Below are 16466 nucleotides of genomic sequence, written 5' to 3'. Positions count from 1 at the left end.
TCCAAATAAGTGAATTTCTGTCTTTCCAGTACAAATTTCATCAAAGCAGTAACGTAGTCCTAAAATACCTCTAAACTTAATCGTAACAAAGTAGAGTAAGACACTAATTTTACTCTTTTTACTCTAAACAGTTGGCTGTTTAAGTCAGGGTTATAACAATCCAATATGGAAAAGCCTACAGTATAGTTGTTCTCATTCTGGCTGTTTCTCCTAAACAGGATTTTCTCCAGTCATGAAGTGTCTTTTCTAACTTGTAAAATTGGACTTCTGTATTTTGTATCCTTACATCTATTTTTACAGTGGGTCAGCCAATTTCTTAATACCTTCCTTTTTAAATAAGGCACTGCCAAATGAATGAGGATATTACCAAACATTTCTAACTTAAAAGCACCAGTGAACCAAAGGTACGCTATGTTTTATGAGAAGAATCAAGAAAAATAAGCTGTGTCTGTTGTGGTTCAGTATACAGCTGTAAGTAGGCAGAAAATTCAGCAAAGATCATAAATATAAATCTATGAAATCTTTCTTGTAATTGGTTAGTTTGACTTCTGTTGGAAGAGATTTAACTATAAGCTGGAGTGCAGATACCCAGGGTATGAAGACTTTTACAACATTCTTCAGTCTGGCACATAGTCAAAACAAAATTTACTGCAGATGTGTACAGGTATCCTTCCAGTCTGGAGTACTGTCTATGGGTACCAGCATTTATTTATTTTTTTTCCCCAGCAAATCTTGAGACAGAGAACAGACTCTGCACAAAAAGTACTAGAAGGGATAAAAAAAAAATCCAGTTGTTGGAGAGGTATCGTAAAACAAGAATCACTAGAGTCTGTGAGGTATTCCCAAGTATGAAATTATTTCAGAATTTTGGGATTTGGTTTATTGTCAGAATTATCCAGACTCCCTCCCTCAGCCATGGAATTTGTCTCTTTGCATACTGATAGGTTTTTCTTCTCTCTGTCCTGTTGGAATTTGGCCAGAAGTCCTCTTTTTGTTCTGTTTTCACATTCTCTTAGCAACACATTCTCTTAGCTGCTTGTAAGTGATAGCCAGAAACTGGAAACTGTGTTCCTGTTTCTATTTGTGTTTGATTGCATGTTTTACAAAAACAGTGGTAGCCACAGGTATAGCCAGTGTGCTGCAGCTGCATCTCCATTACACTAGAGATAGTGTTCAAAACTGGTTCATGTTCATTTTATAGAGCTATTGCAACTTGGGTTCATCTGTGGCTTGGCCCCTGCTCTTGTATTCATGTACAAGCATGCTTCATTCCACCATCAGAGAGGCAAAAACCCTGCCTGTATGGCATTGGCTCTTAAGTTCTACTATAATTTTACTAAGCTTACTGTAAGTTTACTATAGTGTGCTAGGTCTGTACTGTCTCCTGTTCAGAGTTTCCACGGAGCACAGTGCTTGAGATAAGTTTACAGAAAGAACCGTTTCTGTATCAATAGAAAAAAGGTGAGCACAAACTAAACTGGCCACAGATTGCCTCCTTCCACGACAAACTGGCTATGATTCTTGTTATCAGCAGTCAGTTTCATTCTCTGCTCTTTAGTTAAACTTTACTCAGGTCTTTTTTTGGTGGATTGCTTTTGTTTGTTTTGGGTTTTTGTTTGTTTGGTGGTGTTTTTGTTTGGTTGTTTTGTGTTGGTTTCTTTCTTTTTTTTTTTTTTTTTTGTTTGATTGGCTTTGTTTGTTTTCTGGATCATATACCAGACTTGATAATAATTTCTTTCCTGTATTCCCAGAGTAATACTTCCCCACTAATATCACCAGTGAACTGGCTGTTTTTCTACTTCTCTTTTTCCAGTTAAGCATTTACCACTTCTTTTGCTATTTTTATAACAGAGATTATGCTTAGTTGGCTAACAGAGGCAAAGAGTCTAATTATTAGTTCTAATCCTTAATGTATGATATTTCAAGTCATCAGTAGAAGTTGCCTTAGTGATAAGAGAGTGCACAAATATAGTGCAAACATTTTCAGAATACTGCTCTTAGGTCTACTACTTACAGGGCTCTTCCTGAATACTTTCCTATTTCTTCTTCAGTTTCAGTGCAAATCTAATGTGAATATTGAGGTATTCTGAAGATTGAAGTAGCTGCAAAGCTACAAGGAGAGATTTGTGATGCATTGCATGGTTTAAGTTAGAATAAATTACTAGAACAAGTTGCATATAAACACAGCAATATTCCGTCACTTCCAGTCCTACTGTATGTCTTCTGGAAAAGCCATTTATAACCTGAACAGAGGTTGTGGACTTGATGTAGAGTTACAAAGAACTCTGACACAGGAGATCATGCCATATTATTACAAATATGGCATTATTATCAGCTTAACCACTGAGCAGTTTTGTTTTGTGGGTTCTTTCAATTTTGGTGTGGGGTTTTTTCCTAGAATAACTGAGTAGCTGACTATTCATGTTGATGTTTGATAAAACTTGCTGCTTTGCAAGATCAAGGATGACAGTCTCTGGCTGTTTGGCATTAATGTTATGGTAGCAAAAATAAAAATTATAGCAACTGTGGTTTTTAATAGGTCTTTAATGAAAAAGGAAGCAGTAAAACGAAAGAGTTAGCAGAAGCAACTGATGAAAAGTTGAAGAAGGAAGTTGAACATTTGAAAGCAGAACTACAAAAGACATCAAATGGTAAGTATTGTTTAGGAGTTGTAATTCAGAAAGATTTATTTCAACATTGGATATCAAAAGTTAGGTATACCATTAACTTCACTGATTCATGGAATACTTGGCTTAGGGTTGCTTCACGTTTGACTATGAGCTAGAAAAGCATGCTGTTGCCATGTCCATATTTTGATAAATGTTTTCACTATGAAAATGTGTACAGTGTAGTTTGAACACATCCATTTAATTTTAATTATTAACAAATTGATCTATTTAACATGAGGATATGGAATCAATTACAGATTGTTCAGAGACATCAGGTTGATCTTTCGTGTCATACAAGTCAGCTGCTCTCCACATATAAAATTTGCAAGTATGTGGCTGAGGCGTTTTGTATAATGTAAGGTTTTCAACAGGTAACAAAAAACTCTCTTGACTAATATTCTAAACTTGCATATCTCCTGTAGCAGAGGTGTTAGCTTTTTTTTTTTTAATTGCTTTTATCTACAAGGAAACATGTCTTGCAATTTGTAACATAATACTTTTGTTAGCAGCTTCCGTGTTTAAGGTTTAGGTTGTCAAAACTATTTTCGTGGCAACCCAAATTGAGATAGAAGCAGATTTTACCTGTTTGGTTCTGTCTTACTGAGATCTGTAAGGTGTGTGATGCTTAGGAACACCTGCTCATCTGAAATTAGTGTTTCTAAATAATGCTGTCGGTGACCTTGTAAGCGTTAATCAGATGTTCAGATTGTAACAAAATACAGAGTTCCATGGTACTAGACAGCATGTTGTCATCAAAACATAGCCCTGTTTTCAAATTGCATGGCAATGCTACAAAGCTCTAAGAATAACAAGTAGTATTTCACAAGTAATACTTCATTTTACACTGAAGATGCACAGGAACTAAAGAACTGTTCTCAGCTGGGCTTGAAGCAACAAGAATCTTTAGAATTACTTCACATTCTTAGGCTGGTTTGACTGTGGGTTTTTCCTCTCCTGCTGTTTTCTTAAAGGGGGTGGGAAACTGCCTTTGAAGTGACAGGATCAATGAAAAACTTAAATGCATATGTTTTATTTAACTGTTGGTATGTAACACTAATATAATGTAAGCTTTTCAGTCAGGAATGCTGGAGAAAGCTACGGAATAAATAGATTTACCACATGCTGTTTCAGCTGCATTCTCCCTGCTGGCTGTTGTCCATCCAAAAGATACATAAATTAAGGCATACTTGAGTCTTTTGTTAGTGGGGAAAGTTGGGGAGAGGGTCTTTTACAAGAATGAATAGAAAAATATTTACAACCCTACCCCTGATGCCACCCCTCTCACTGCCAAAACAGAAAACCCCCTGGTGCTGTTAATTACCATCTTCAGCTAGATGGTAATAAGGTATGTCTGTCTTACTTTTTTGCAAGTTTTCTTGTCTGTCATTTTGAGGAAACCGATAACCAGAAAGATTGAAGTGCTTGATAGTCACCACATTTGTAGACAGTTTTCTGTAGAGTGGTAGAGGTTTAATGTGAATCAAATTGATGGTTTTCTTCTGAAGCTTCTGCTACCAAGCAGGTGAATGTTGATGGGGGTAGGAGGGAGCAGTGGGAGTGAAGAGCATAGGGAGCGGCATTTAGTAATGAAACAAGGCAAAACTAATGTAAAAAGGAAAACTTACTTGTTTGGTTTTGGGGCATTTTTGTCTTTGTTTTTCAGCTTTAGTATCATTAAGAGTTATAAGCTTGGATTTTGTTTGGTTGGGTTTTGGGTGTTTTTGCTGCACATACTTGTCGTCCAATCTTTTTCACAGAGCAGTTTCAGATATCTCTTGATCTGGTCTGGTACATTTGTTAGCTACTTGTGCATGGTTGTAGGGTGTTGCATTACTTTATAGTAAGCTGTGTGTTGAAATGTGGGTTACTTCAACGGAACAGCACCAGGAGCAGTCCTAAATTTAAGTCTACATCACATTTAAATAATGTGTTTTAGTATCAGGCTAGTGCTGTGACTTCAGATGACGTACACATCTGATTCAGGGTTCACAGCGTACAGGAAAGAAAATACCTTATGTCTCCTCTTTCTGAAATTGCAATGTAGACAGTGATTATTGAAGACTTTCAGGAGACTCATCTCTAGTTCTTCAGGTTTCTACCTTTTACAGGAAACACAGACTACCTTACATGGGGGTGTTTTGTTCACTTAACCAAAGGTGAAATTTAAGTGAAGATGACCTTTTGCCATCTATAGTGCTCTGCATCTGCAAATGGGGAGGAAACCAAGTAGTGAAATTACTAAAATGTGAGTCAGGGTTGAAAATGAGCGACAAAGATTTCAGCCAAATTTGTTTTCTTTTCAGACTTTCTTAGCCCACTTGATGTACTTTTTTAACCTTTTCATACAAATGAAGAAAAGGGGACTGGTTCTTCCCTACTTGCATACTGGGAGTTTTATAGGCACTCAGCAGTTGGGCGAGCACTTCAGAGTCTAAATCCATTTTTAGCATACCTGGACATGTAATAACATGACTATTTAGAAACCTTCCAAGATGGTATTTTATTGATACACTTGTATATTATGAGAAATGTCTCACTGATATTTAGAAATAAATATATATACTCATAGGAGCACCCAGTGCTGATGTGAGAATGTTTATCCTGCTGTATGTCAAGCACATTTCTAACAAAATGTTGATTGAAATAATTAAAGGCTTTCAATATCACTGCAGGTCTCAGACCTGTAGGAATTTTCTGGGGAAAGACATGCTATAATACTGTTTCATTTTGATAATTTTGGAAATAATCCACAAAGCTACAGCAAAACAAACTATCTGCAGCTGGACTTGAAGTCAGAGTCAAGGAAGTTTCATAAAGCGGCTGTTCTTATATCAGTCCTTGAGTTTGGGGTAAGATCCCAACCTGGAAACGTCGATGTGTGAAATGTCCACTTGTTACTATGGGACCTTTTGGACAGGTATGGTCAAGTTATTGAGCTGTGGATACCTGGAGCGCTACATTGAGAGAAAATCCAAAGACCTCTTTTTTGTCTCTGCCACTAGGATTTCACTTTGTGAAGTCCCTACTGACTCAGCAAAGTCACTTAGGTGCTTTTGAACTCATGTTCAACTTAGGAAAATGATGTCCATTTGTATATTGTTGTCATAGGGCCGGAGGAGATTCTTAGGAAACTTCTGTGCATCCTTTAATGAGGCTTGGTTTGTGTATAGAACATGTCACAAGAGTGCTTTTTGTTGCATGGTTGCATTGTGTTGTAGGAGACAGCAACAATTCATGTGAAGGGCGAGTTTTGAAATAGATTTTAATTGCTGTCTATTCTAGAAAGTATGCATGTACAAATGTACAATTCTCACTTAAATGCAAATACTAGTTTTAAATGCAGATGTTATTAGAAAACTGCAAGCAATACAGGCACTGGGAGTGTGCTTCGTATAACTGTTTCTGCCAGGGAGAACTCAGCTTGGCCTTTGTGTTGCCAGGCAGGCTAGTAGCATGAATGAAAAAATGTATTTATGTTGAGTTCCACTGGAGCATTTCAGTTTTTAAAAAAACACAACTCCCTCCCCCCAAACTATCAGCTCCCTTTTGTAAGCTGGGAAATAAATGTATAAGTTAAAATCTTGGTCTCATGTTATTTAGCCTATGGCAGAGAGATAGGAAACAAAGCCTATCGTAACTTTTTAGCTGAGATCATAACCTTGGTGGGAGCCACTGCACAGTATCACATACAAGAGTTGTTCCTCATATTTGTTGATTAAAAGGGAAGGTGCTGCATACAGTAAGCATGTTTGTTTGTTTTTATAGAAGGCAATTTTTGCCATCAGAAGATGCTGTAACATCCTCTTTTTTTTTTTTTTAATAAAATTTGATTTGAGGATGCAAAAGGTACTTTGAACCAATTTGTGTAATTTCTTTGGCCTTGCCATGTTTTTAAACTTTATCTGACTGTTACATCTTAAGAGAATTTGGGATTAGTATGGAATTACTTGACTGGAGTTGTGTTCCCAGCTTTACAGTGTTTTTGATGGCAAATCTCTTGTCCTTTCAGTGCCCAAATTCTTAAATGTGAATAGCTCTTTCTTAACATGACTCTTTTAAGAGAGGGAACTTTCTTAGTCTTAAACTAGTCCAAATTATTGCGTTTTAGACCTGTATTGTGAGCAATGCTAATTTAAGTTCCAGATCGTTTCCTTAGTAGCAAGTCAAGTGGTTTAGTCAGATTGCGACTAGCTGTTGTGCAGGGAAATGCCCAATTGGTTGTTTAGGTTTGTTTTACTGTTCAGCTCTTCATCCTGTTGCGATGAGAGGATAATAGAAATGCTATAGTTACTGGGCTGTCATAACCTCTTCAGAGCAATTTTATTCCTCATCCTATTTTGACTTTAGAAGAACCTTTGAAGTAAACTGTCCTGGAACAGGGTACAGAGGGAATATGGTAAAGGAAGGACTAATTCTTTACTTCTCCATAAGTGTACATTTTACACTAGTTATGGATTTCCAGGGGAAAAAAGAAGAGCCTGCCTCAGTACTGAGGCAGGATTTCTGTTTTGGGACCTATTGCCTATCTGTTCTTCTCACTAGCTGTGTTAATGCAGAAGCAGCATTGCTGCTTGCTTGTGCATTTACTTAGCAGGAATAATAAGCTGTTAGGTTTTTGCTTGCTTCCAGTCCATCTGTTCTGCCTCCTGTGAGGCAAAGTAACAGGGCAGATGGAAGCCAGGAATAATAGCTGACTGTATTGTGCATACAAAGGATCTTCTGTTTTCTGCTGGATCGGTGTTCATATGATACAATCCATATGACAATATATATACCTGTACAATAGACTTGGCTGCACTGCATTGTTCATGCAGTGGCAAAACAGTTGAAGAGTGATGTATGGATGGTCTCTATTTCTAATTAAGAAGATATCCAGAGAATTTGGTGCACTGGGGAATTGTTGTCAAAGATGTGATGCTACTTTGTGTGGCCCCAACAGGAATGAGTCTGGGTTTGGTTGGTTTTTGTGTCCATAGCCAACACAGGTGGAAAGAACAATCTGTTCTTTGCTTTTTCTTACTCTAGGGTTAGGTGAGGTATTCCTGTCATACATCTGTTTTGGTCAAAACATTGAAACAATGCAGCAGCTTGTTTGCTTTCTTGGTTTGCAGATACTGTTAGATATTTCTTTCATGTTTTAAAAATACATCAGTTTTTAGTTGCAACTAAAAAACTGTGCTGCTCCTTGTAAACATCTAAATAGTATTAGATCTCTAATACTGAGATACAGGTTATTCAGAAATGAGATATTGATAATATTTACTATAATTAACTATGTAGAAGAATATTTATAAATAGGCAAAAATTAACTTTCTAATTAGCAGATTCTTGAAGAGGTTAAATGGTTTCTTGCCTGCAACTTAAAATTGAGAAGCTTATCAAAAGTTTATTTTAGAGTGATTTCCACATTTTACTGTTAATATTTTAAACAGCAGCAAGATCAGAGGGAGAGTAAATGCAGTGGGGTTTGGCTTGTCAGATGTGTGATTATTCCAAAGGCCTTCCAAATACCAAAACCTTCAGAAAATGTTTTGGGGTTTATTTGTTGGTTTTGTTTTCTTTTTTTCTTCAGGCTGTCAAGAATGCATTAAAGGATAAAGGATATTTTACATGGATATGGAAATGAAAGAAAGAATATAAAGAGATGGGATGAATTTTTGACCATGTTTGATTCAGTAGACTAGTAATGTAAATAGACAGTAAATGTAATTAACTTCAGTACACTAGAATTTCAGGCTAGGTGAAAGTCCTGTTACTGGAAAACCACTTTGAGACTTTGAAAATAACAAGGAATTTGAATCTATGCATTCAAATTAATTTAAAAATGGCAGAAATAACACTAGGTGAGAGTCTGTCTTTTTACATTTAAGCAAGTAGTCAAATCTCTTGTGTCCTGATGTTTCAGGAACTAGTACCTGAAGATAAACATGGTTCAGACCAGAATGCTTTTATAGCTAAGTGCTTAGCAAAAAAACCCCACATCTAGCTCCTCATCTTCTGATGAGTTACCGAGTGTCTTGGAGGTCTCTGGGAGAGAACACACTGTCTCGGGTTGCTCACAGTCAAAGATATTTGCACATTTCCTTATTCCAAATATGTGAATCTTTTCTTACTGTTACACCATTGAGATTTGTTTTTTTTTAAATACAGCTGTGTGAAGCAGCCTTATAGGTTATTTGCAGTGTTTCTCTGGTTTAGTATGAATAGATAAAATGTTAAGGTATGCTTGTGCTTCTACAGCAGAGAGATATAAAGATAGCTACCTATAGCAGAGAGATGTAATGGCTTTATGAAATCTTGTTGATTTACTCTGTGTTGTAAATAAGTCCTTATGGAGTCATAGGCTATTGTGTACTGCAGCATAGACATGCTTTCAGTTTATTACCATTTGTGAGAAGAGTAATACTTTGCCTCATGTTAAAAACTTCAGTTGTCTCTTTTGCCACCCACTAATTCTTCCTTCTCATCCATAAAGTTTTGCTTCTAATGAATTATATATGCTAAAATATATAACACAGTGAAAAGGAGGAGTTTATGCCCAGCATTTGAATTCCCTCTTTAAAAGGACTGATGACTTTGGTTTGGGGGATTGTAGAGTTCCATTTTTCTAGAATTGTCTTCTGCAATGTGACAAAACACTGTAGTCGTTGCAACCTTGTAACAGTTTTTTGGCCTTGACCTTGCCTTTCTTGCAGCCCCTTGCTGTTCTTTGTGCTGCTTGTCCTCAACACAAGTCATTCTCTTTCCCCTCTGTCCCACACATCTTTTCTTGTGTCTATCCATGATGCTCTGTTTTAAATTTAAGCTTTTTTTAAGAGGAAGCACTGTGTAGTGCAGTGAAGCCCTAATACATGACCAGAACTCTGAGGAACTGCAAGAGTACAAGGAATCATTAAAACACTAATTCTAATATTTTACAGCTCTTCAAAAGGCAAGTAACGAAGTGACTGCAGTTAAAAAGCAGTCTGAAGGCCTTAAAAAAGAGTATGATAATTTGATGAAAGAGTACAAGCGGCTTCAGGTAAGTGGTTCTGGATCACGATACGAGCATGATGTACCAACGACATGCTGCGTGTTGGGTATTTAATTATGCAAGAGAATTTACCAAAATCTTTGGTATAGCATAAAGTTAAAATGGGTAGCACTCCTTAAACACCATCAAAATAGAAGAATTTTTTTTTTCAAGGACTAGACAGCAAAGCTATTAGTATTTTCTGTTTGCACTTCAGGTGACAAAATTTAGGTCATCAGTAGACTAGATTTTCTTATCCCTTGAGATTCAAGTAGTTTTGCTTGTGATGATCAAACTGAAATCTTATAAGAAGATAAGTGTAATGTGCATATGCTGTATACATGATTTATAAGAGAAACTTTATTTTGTTTGCTCTTTATGGTTTGCAATACTGGATTGCAAATGCTGCAATACTGGATTACAAATTCTGCAATACTGTTGATAGGCAAGAACAAAATGAAACACGCAAAAGACCCCAACCTAACCTCAGCTAACAACAGGCTACAACAATACAAAATTACAATAAAACTCCAAACAAACCAACCCAATCAACCAACAACCACCAAAACAAAGCAAAACAACAACAAAACCCACAAAACCAAAACACAAACTACAACTTGTCAAGCAAAAGCTAAATTAGCGGTTTGATTTGGTGTTTAATTAATTCTGGTAGAACTGAGATACCTGCCTGTTTTTTTTAAGTTGTGTGACAGATGTGCTCCATGCCTGATGTCTTTCTTGGAATTCAGTGAGAATTCCATAAAAATGAAAGTTAGCCTATTTACAAGGAATGGCCTTGGGAGAAAACAAATGGTTGATCTTAAAATTATGGTGACCTACTTCTCAAGGAGAGCTCTTTGTTGGTCCTGTATTAATAAATTATTTTAAAGGTAAATTTGAGATGATTGTAATCTTTTTCTTGTACTTCATGAAGCTGCTTACCAGTTTCCAGCCTCACCCTGTACTTTTACAGAGATTGCTCATCTGATCTCTGTTAGAATAAAGACCACCATGCATATCTTGTATTCTTTTGTGCTTCCCTGTGAAACGAGCCGTAGTAGTCCTGCTGCATTTCTAGCAGTCTTGTGGTCTAGAACACACATCCGTAGTTTTGTGTGTTTACCTCTGAATGGAAAGAACAGAAGGTACTGAGCTCCTAAGGATAAATCAGTTGATAGAAGAAAATGTTTTCTGCTGAGTTTACTGCACAGTTCAGCTCTAATGTGAATAGGGACCAGAAGCAGGCTGTATAGTTGTTATTTTGCTAAGATCAGAAGAAGCATGTGTGTTATGTGGGGTAGTACTGATGGGACCACAACTTTGAAGGGTGTAAAATGAACAAATCAGGTATGCCTGAAAGGGGGCAAAATGTGGCACATGGAGTCAGTGGTTTCTGATCTTGCCAAATATTAAAAATAAGTTGCTGTTCTGTCTCTTTTCAGGACAGCTTAAATGAAGCAGAAGACAAGAAAGACCTGTAGGTGCACCTAGGACTGATGTAATTGGTACAGTTGCTTCAATGTGAAAAGCTTTGTGCTGCTTAGGCTCATGGTACATACCTGAAACAAAACTTGTTTTTTCGGTAAAGCACACGCACTGCAAGTCACTATTTAGATTCCTCTAAAATATTTTGGTTGCCAAAATACTCTGTGTTGCAAATAAAATGTTAAGTGGCTTACCTGATTTACTGTGGAGTTTCAGCTCTCTTGTGAGGAGAAGCCTGAAAATCTTCTGATTCCATCTGGAAGGACTTGACTGTTCTCCAAGTTTTTGCCTTCCGGAATGGTAACAGATCATGCACCATTTGCTTGCAGCAAGGTTGTATGTCACACTGTATCATAAAAACACAATTAGCTAAACTTCCTCTAAAACATCTGTTTCAAGTCTTCAAAAATTCCATTACCAGTGGGGTAAAGAAGGGTGAAAGTCATTCCACTTCAGTGGAAAATTGAATGACAATCAAACTAAGGAAAATAAGAAAACTGCATTTCTAAATCCATTTCACAACTTGTGACTTTCACCTACATACATGGATGAGTATGTTTTAGCAAATACTTTGCATGCCTCTGGCTTGTCTTTCTTCAACATACCATGTTAATTCAGTTTTCATAACCAAAGCTTGGGATTGGTTGGGATTAACATTCTGTATTGTTACGCTGTTTACATCTGTTTACCCTGTATGTGCCACCTAATTTTTTTCTGTTTGTTTTCATGGGTACAATACCTTGAATAAATGTGCACTGTTTCGCATAAGCCCTTTTTGGCATTCAAAAAGTCTTGAATTTCTTTGCTCAGCTGGTTCCAGTTTATATTTGAAAGTTGGATATGTTTGTTACATTAAAGGGATTGTTTAAGTTCATGAATCTCTGGGTTTACTATGTTAATCTCTCCCAATGCACTGTCCTGTCAGACTTAACAGATAAACACACAAAGATCAAAATACGCTTCTAACTTGGTGACATTTCACTTTTCCTAGAAATACGGCCGTCTTGGGTTAGTTTTGATTGCTCTGGAAGTAGGATTTGTTTAGCTGATAAACTTAAACATTGTGTATTAAGTAATATAAAGCACATTAGCATAACCTATTACATACTAATGCATTTGTTTTCTAAAAATACTTCATCCTTGCTGAAGTAGTACAGAATGTGTTTTCAGAGATTCTATGACACTGAAGATTGATTTATTCATAACAAAACTTTCAGGAAAAGCTACAGATTCCAGTACCCATGTACACACAGGTTTTGATGATGTAGTTGAAGGCTGCCTTTTTTTTTTTTTTAATTGCCTTCCATTGTTCTGAAATACAACAGCAAGTGCAGGTTTTAATAGCAGAACTAAACCCTCAACTGTTTAAGACCTCCCCAAAAAATGCAAATATTACTCATTATTTACCTTTGTTCTGTACTCATTAAATTTCAAGCATTTCTTCCTGTTGTGGAAGTCTATTAGGTAGATAATTAGGTATATTAGTGTTACGAGGTGCTCCAACCCCCCATTCCCCCACCTCCATCAGCAGAGGTTTGATGGGGGGGAAGACAAAGGCGTGAAATTGCCTTCCCCTCCCTGTGGGGGACAGATAAAAGGTGCCCGTTCTTCCTGCCAGGAGTTGAAGCCCCTCACATATATTCATGCACGGGGGGGAAGCCTGCACTAGGATTTGGAACTGATTGGCTGGGTTCTTCACACCCAGTATATGTTGACACTAGACACATCTTAAATAGAGTGACCAGAAAGTGGTCTGCGCTCTCATTTTGGCTCTTATTTTTGGATCAGTTTTGGCACTCATTTTGGACTGGCTCTGCTCTCGCTCTGGATGCATGGCAAAATTGGAGAGATCAGCAGGACCTAGCTTCTCCCTGGACCTGCCTACCCTGGGCTCCTGCTCCCTGCCTCATGCTGGAGTGACCCTGCCTGCCATGAAACGTGAGCTGTTGGATGGGGCACACCAGCAATGTGGCTTCTCTTGCACTGCTCAGACAGTGCTGCTGCATGAGTTTTGCCTCGTGGGAGCTGTGTATAAGGTCACTTGGATTTTGGCAGGTCCCTTTTCCTTTGAATTTGTGCTGCATTATCCACACATTAGATTATAAACTTGTAGTTCTGGAGCCTGCCACCAAAGAGATACCTAGGGACTCTCCAAATTTGTGTTTTGTCCTCCTAAGTACAACCAGTATTCTCTTTGGCTTTCCCTAAGGTCCTGGCTTGCCTCTGTTTTATAAGTGGGGTGAAGCTATTTTGTGGCTTAGCCTTTTCCATTTGCTGAATTCTCTAAATTGTACCAGAGTTGCCCATGAGCATCTTTGTAGAATTCATGACCGAATAGAACCTGTAAATAAAATTAATCAGTTCTGACCAAAATTTTGGGGAGGGGTTTTGGGGAAAATAAAGATAACTATATTTTTATAATTCCTGCCTTGTTAATTTAATCCAAATAAAAACAATTAGGTAAATAGTTACCAGCTTAGAATGAAAAATATCATGCACTGGATTCTTCATCCCTAAAAAATTAGATAAACCACATAGAGCAATGAATGGTAGTTGTGAGTACACTGACAGCATTAATACTTCCTGAAGAGGAAGTCCAAATGCTATACAGTGATTTTTGATGTAGGACATGACTGAAGTGTGAAGGATTTACTGCTCCCTCAGGAACTGAAATGATGCTTGGTATTTTTAAATGTAAAATACACATTCAACACCTGCTTCTTGCTCGCTGCCCTCTCTTAACTACATCAGTCACCTCAGCCTAGCAGTTTCCTGCTGAATGCTTGGAAGCTGGAGATCAACTGGTAGAGATATTGAGGAGACAACAGCTTAAAACATCCAGCATATCAGGCCAAGAATATTTCCCTAGTTAAAAATTGGAGGTTGCTTAAAACCCACCAACTTTCTGCTTTGTGACAAGTTGCTGCTTCTGTCACGGCTATTCTTTTTACCACCAGGTTTCATTGTAGGATATGTCTATTTCTACTTGTCTCTTGTGGATCATCGCACACATTTGACTGAGTTGCATTACCATGTACTAAGCATTTTGGAGTTCCAGATTTGTTTGCATAAAACCAATCTTTTGTCACTTGGATTGAAAATACCTTGTAATACCTGTATTGTGGAATTCTATTCTTGGAAAGAATGTGTGTATTGTAAAATTAGAAGTCTAAGTAGTATATCTGGAGATTCTGATAGAGGGCAAATCTTTCAGAATGTTTTGCATTTGCATTGTTTTTGCAATACTTTATGCCTTTTCAGAGCCTGCAGGAATCTGGGTCGTTCCATTTTAAATGCAGCTGTCTCATCAGTAATGTTATAGGTTATGGTTGTTACAGAGGGGAAGAGTAATTAGAAATGTTATTTTTAACTCCTTATCCTTCAGGCTGTTTGGTCAGATTTTACTCATGTTTGCCTGTTTTGTAAGAAGCAGCTTAAAAAAACCATTAAATCTCCACTGGTACTGATGAAATTAAAGTGACTTCCTGTACTCATGTTTGACAGTTGATTAAATTCTGAGTATGTCTCCAGAAGTAAGAATTTAGAGCTCTTTATACTCTAAATAATGTTGAAGTAATTGTCTGCTTTGGAGCTTTCTCCCCTACTTACAAAAGTAGGAATGTGTGTTTTCAGTAGTTTGTTGGGGAAGCACAGGAGAGGTTATTAATTCTAAAAATATTTGCAAAGGTTTAACCAATAGTAGATTATTTATTTTTTAATGAAACGTGTTTTCATGTTTTTTTCATAAACTTTTTTTTTTTTGGTTAGTCAAGAAAGCAGTGAGGTCATGGTGGATGCATGAGAACTGACCTGAATTTTAATAGACCTAACTACATGCTTTGGTTTTTCCTTAAATGAAAGCACCCTTAGCTAGGCAGGTTGGTTTTTTTTTTCCCTTTATTTTTACAATAAACATCTGATAATACATCTCTTTAATGATATAAGTTGGGCACTCTCTTTTCTAAAAATGTACTCTTGCATTAGCACTACCTGTCTTTGCTGCCACAGTAGCTCTTAGCTTTCGTGGCTTGTTTTGAAGGGTGAAAGCTCTGGTTTTCACTCAGCGTTAAAAATAACATTTGGTTTTCTAAATGTAAATTTTTTTATTACATGACTGTTCCAGCTGAGTGTTATTTGAAATACTGAATTTATTTTTTAAGCACTTTGGGATGGAAACCCTCATTTTGCCTGGCTTTTGAACAGTGCTTATCCCAGTGGCGACTGTAATGTGCTACAAATCACTTTACAGATGAAGATAAGTTGGAAAATCAGCTCTCAGTTATATCTTTCCAGTTCTCCAGTACATTGTGCTGACTGGTGCTATGCACACTAATTGTGGGATGTCTAAAGACATAGTTCTGGAACTGAACATCCCTCGTTCATAAATAATGTGGAATATTTTTTTTTTTCTATCAGCTCAATAATAATAAAATAAAATAGTCATAGTTTAAAATAGTCATAGTTTAAATCCTTTGCTTTATTCTGCTGCCTAATACCAGACTCTCTGTAGTCTGGGTTTACGCTTCTCTGAAAACACAACCAGAAGACATGATAGCTTTAGTGATAATTGTGTTTTGTGGGATAGCTTAATCCCTACTCACCTACAAAGAGGACCATGTTCTACATCTTACTTAGCCTTAGTGACTATGGAGGAACAAACTAAATTGGCTGGGAAGATGCTAAACAACTCCTTTCTGTTTGATTTTAAGACATAGTACAGAAAAGAGTGTGAGATGAAGGAATAGTGGGACTGTTATTCTTCACCAGTAAGGACAAATTCTTTGGTTTTGATTCTTCTCCAGCCATAATTTAGGCATTCAGAGTTAAGCACTTGGGAACAGGGCACACCAGTGATAAGAGAGAGCCATTCTTTGTCCTCTTTCTCAAATAACTGTAAAATTCTGGTAAGTGCATGATATTACACAAATGGACCTTTATTCTTGAAACCTCTTGTCCTCAAACATGCTTACTTCTGTCCTGCCAATAGACATGGTCCTACAAAGTTTTCGTCTGTACATCATCTGCTGACAATCCTGCAGCATCTTATCACCTGGGATACTGAACCTTGAAGTTCCATTCAGGCAGATGTGCTGCAGTAAAACTTGGTAGGAGCACAAGTTACAGTCAGTTCAGGTTCTTCTGACTACAGTCTTCCTGTGTTAATTGCCATGTTCAGTATGACTTTTTTCTTATTGATACTGCCCACTTCTCTTCTAAAATCATAGTTATATGAATGATAAGATAATCATAGTTTTGTGAATGTTCTAGGAGAAAACAATATATTGTACACATCTAGTTCT

General features: G+C 37.1%; 1 protein-coding gene across 2 annotated transcripts in view; it reads left to right on the top strand.

Annotated features, from left to right (window-relative positions):
* DUS4L (dihydrouridine synthase 4 like) overlaps positions 1 to 12040 on the top strand; it is a 39239-nt gene extending 27199 nt beyond the window's left edge. For both annotated transcript variants that reach the window (XM_068166978.1, XM_068166971.1), the window contains 3 exons: positions 2540 to 2651; positions 9590 to 9690; positions 11124 to 12040. In XM_068166978.1, the coding sequence (XP_068023079.1) occupies positions 2540 to 2651; positions 9590 to 9690; positions 11124 to 11162 (252 nt within the window). In that variant the 3' untranslated portion in view covers positions 11163 to 12040. The remainder of the gene's footprint in view (positions 1 to 2539; positions 2652 to 9589; positions 9691 to 11123) is intronic.
* The last annotated feature ends 4426 nt before the right edge of the window (positions 12041 to 16466 follow it).

This window comes from Melanerpes formicivorus, unplaced genomic scaffold (genome assembly GCF_026170545.1).
Source record: "Melanerpes formicivorus ecotype bairdi unplaced genomic scaffold, bMelFor1.0.p_v2 SCAF_3, whole genome shotgun sequence".
In the NCBI taxonomy this organism is placed as follows: domain Eukaryota; kingdom Metazoa; phylum Chordata; class Aves; order Piciformes; family Picidae; genus Melanerpes; species Melanerpes formicivorus.
Note: the sequence above shows the minus strand (reverse complement) of the source record. Positions and strands in the feature narration are given on the sequence as shown.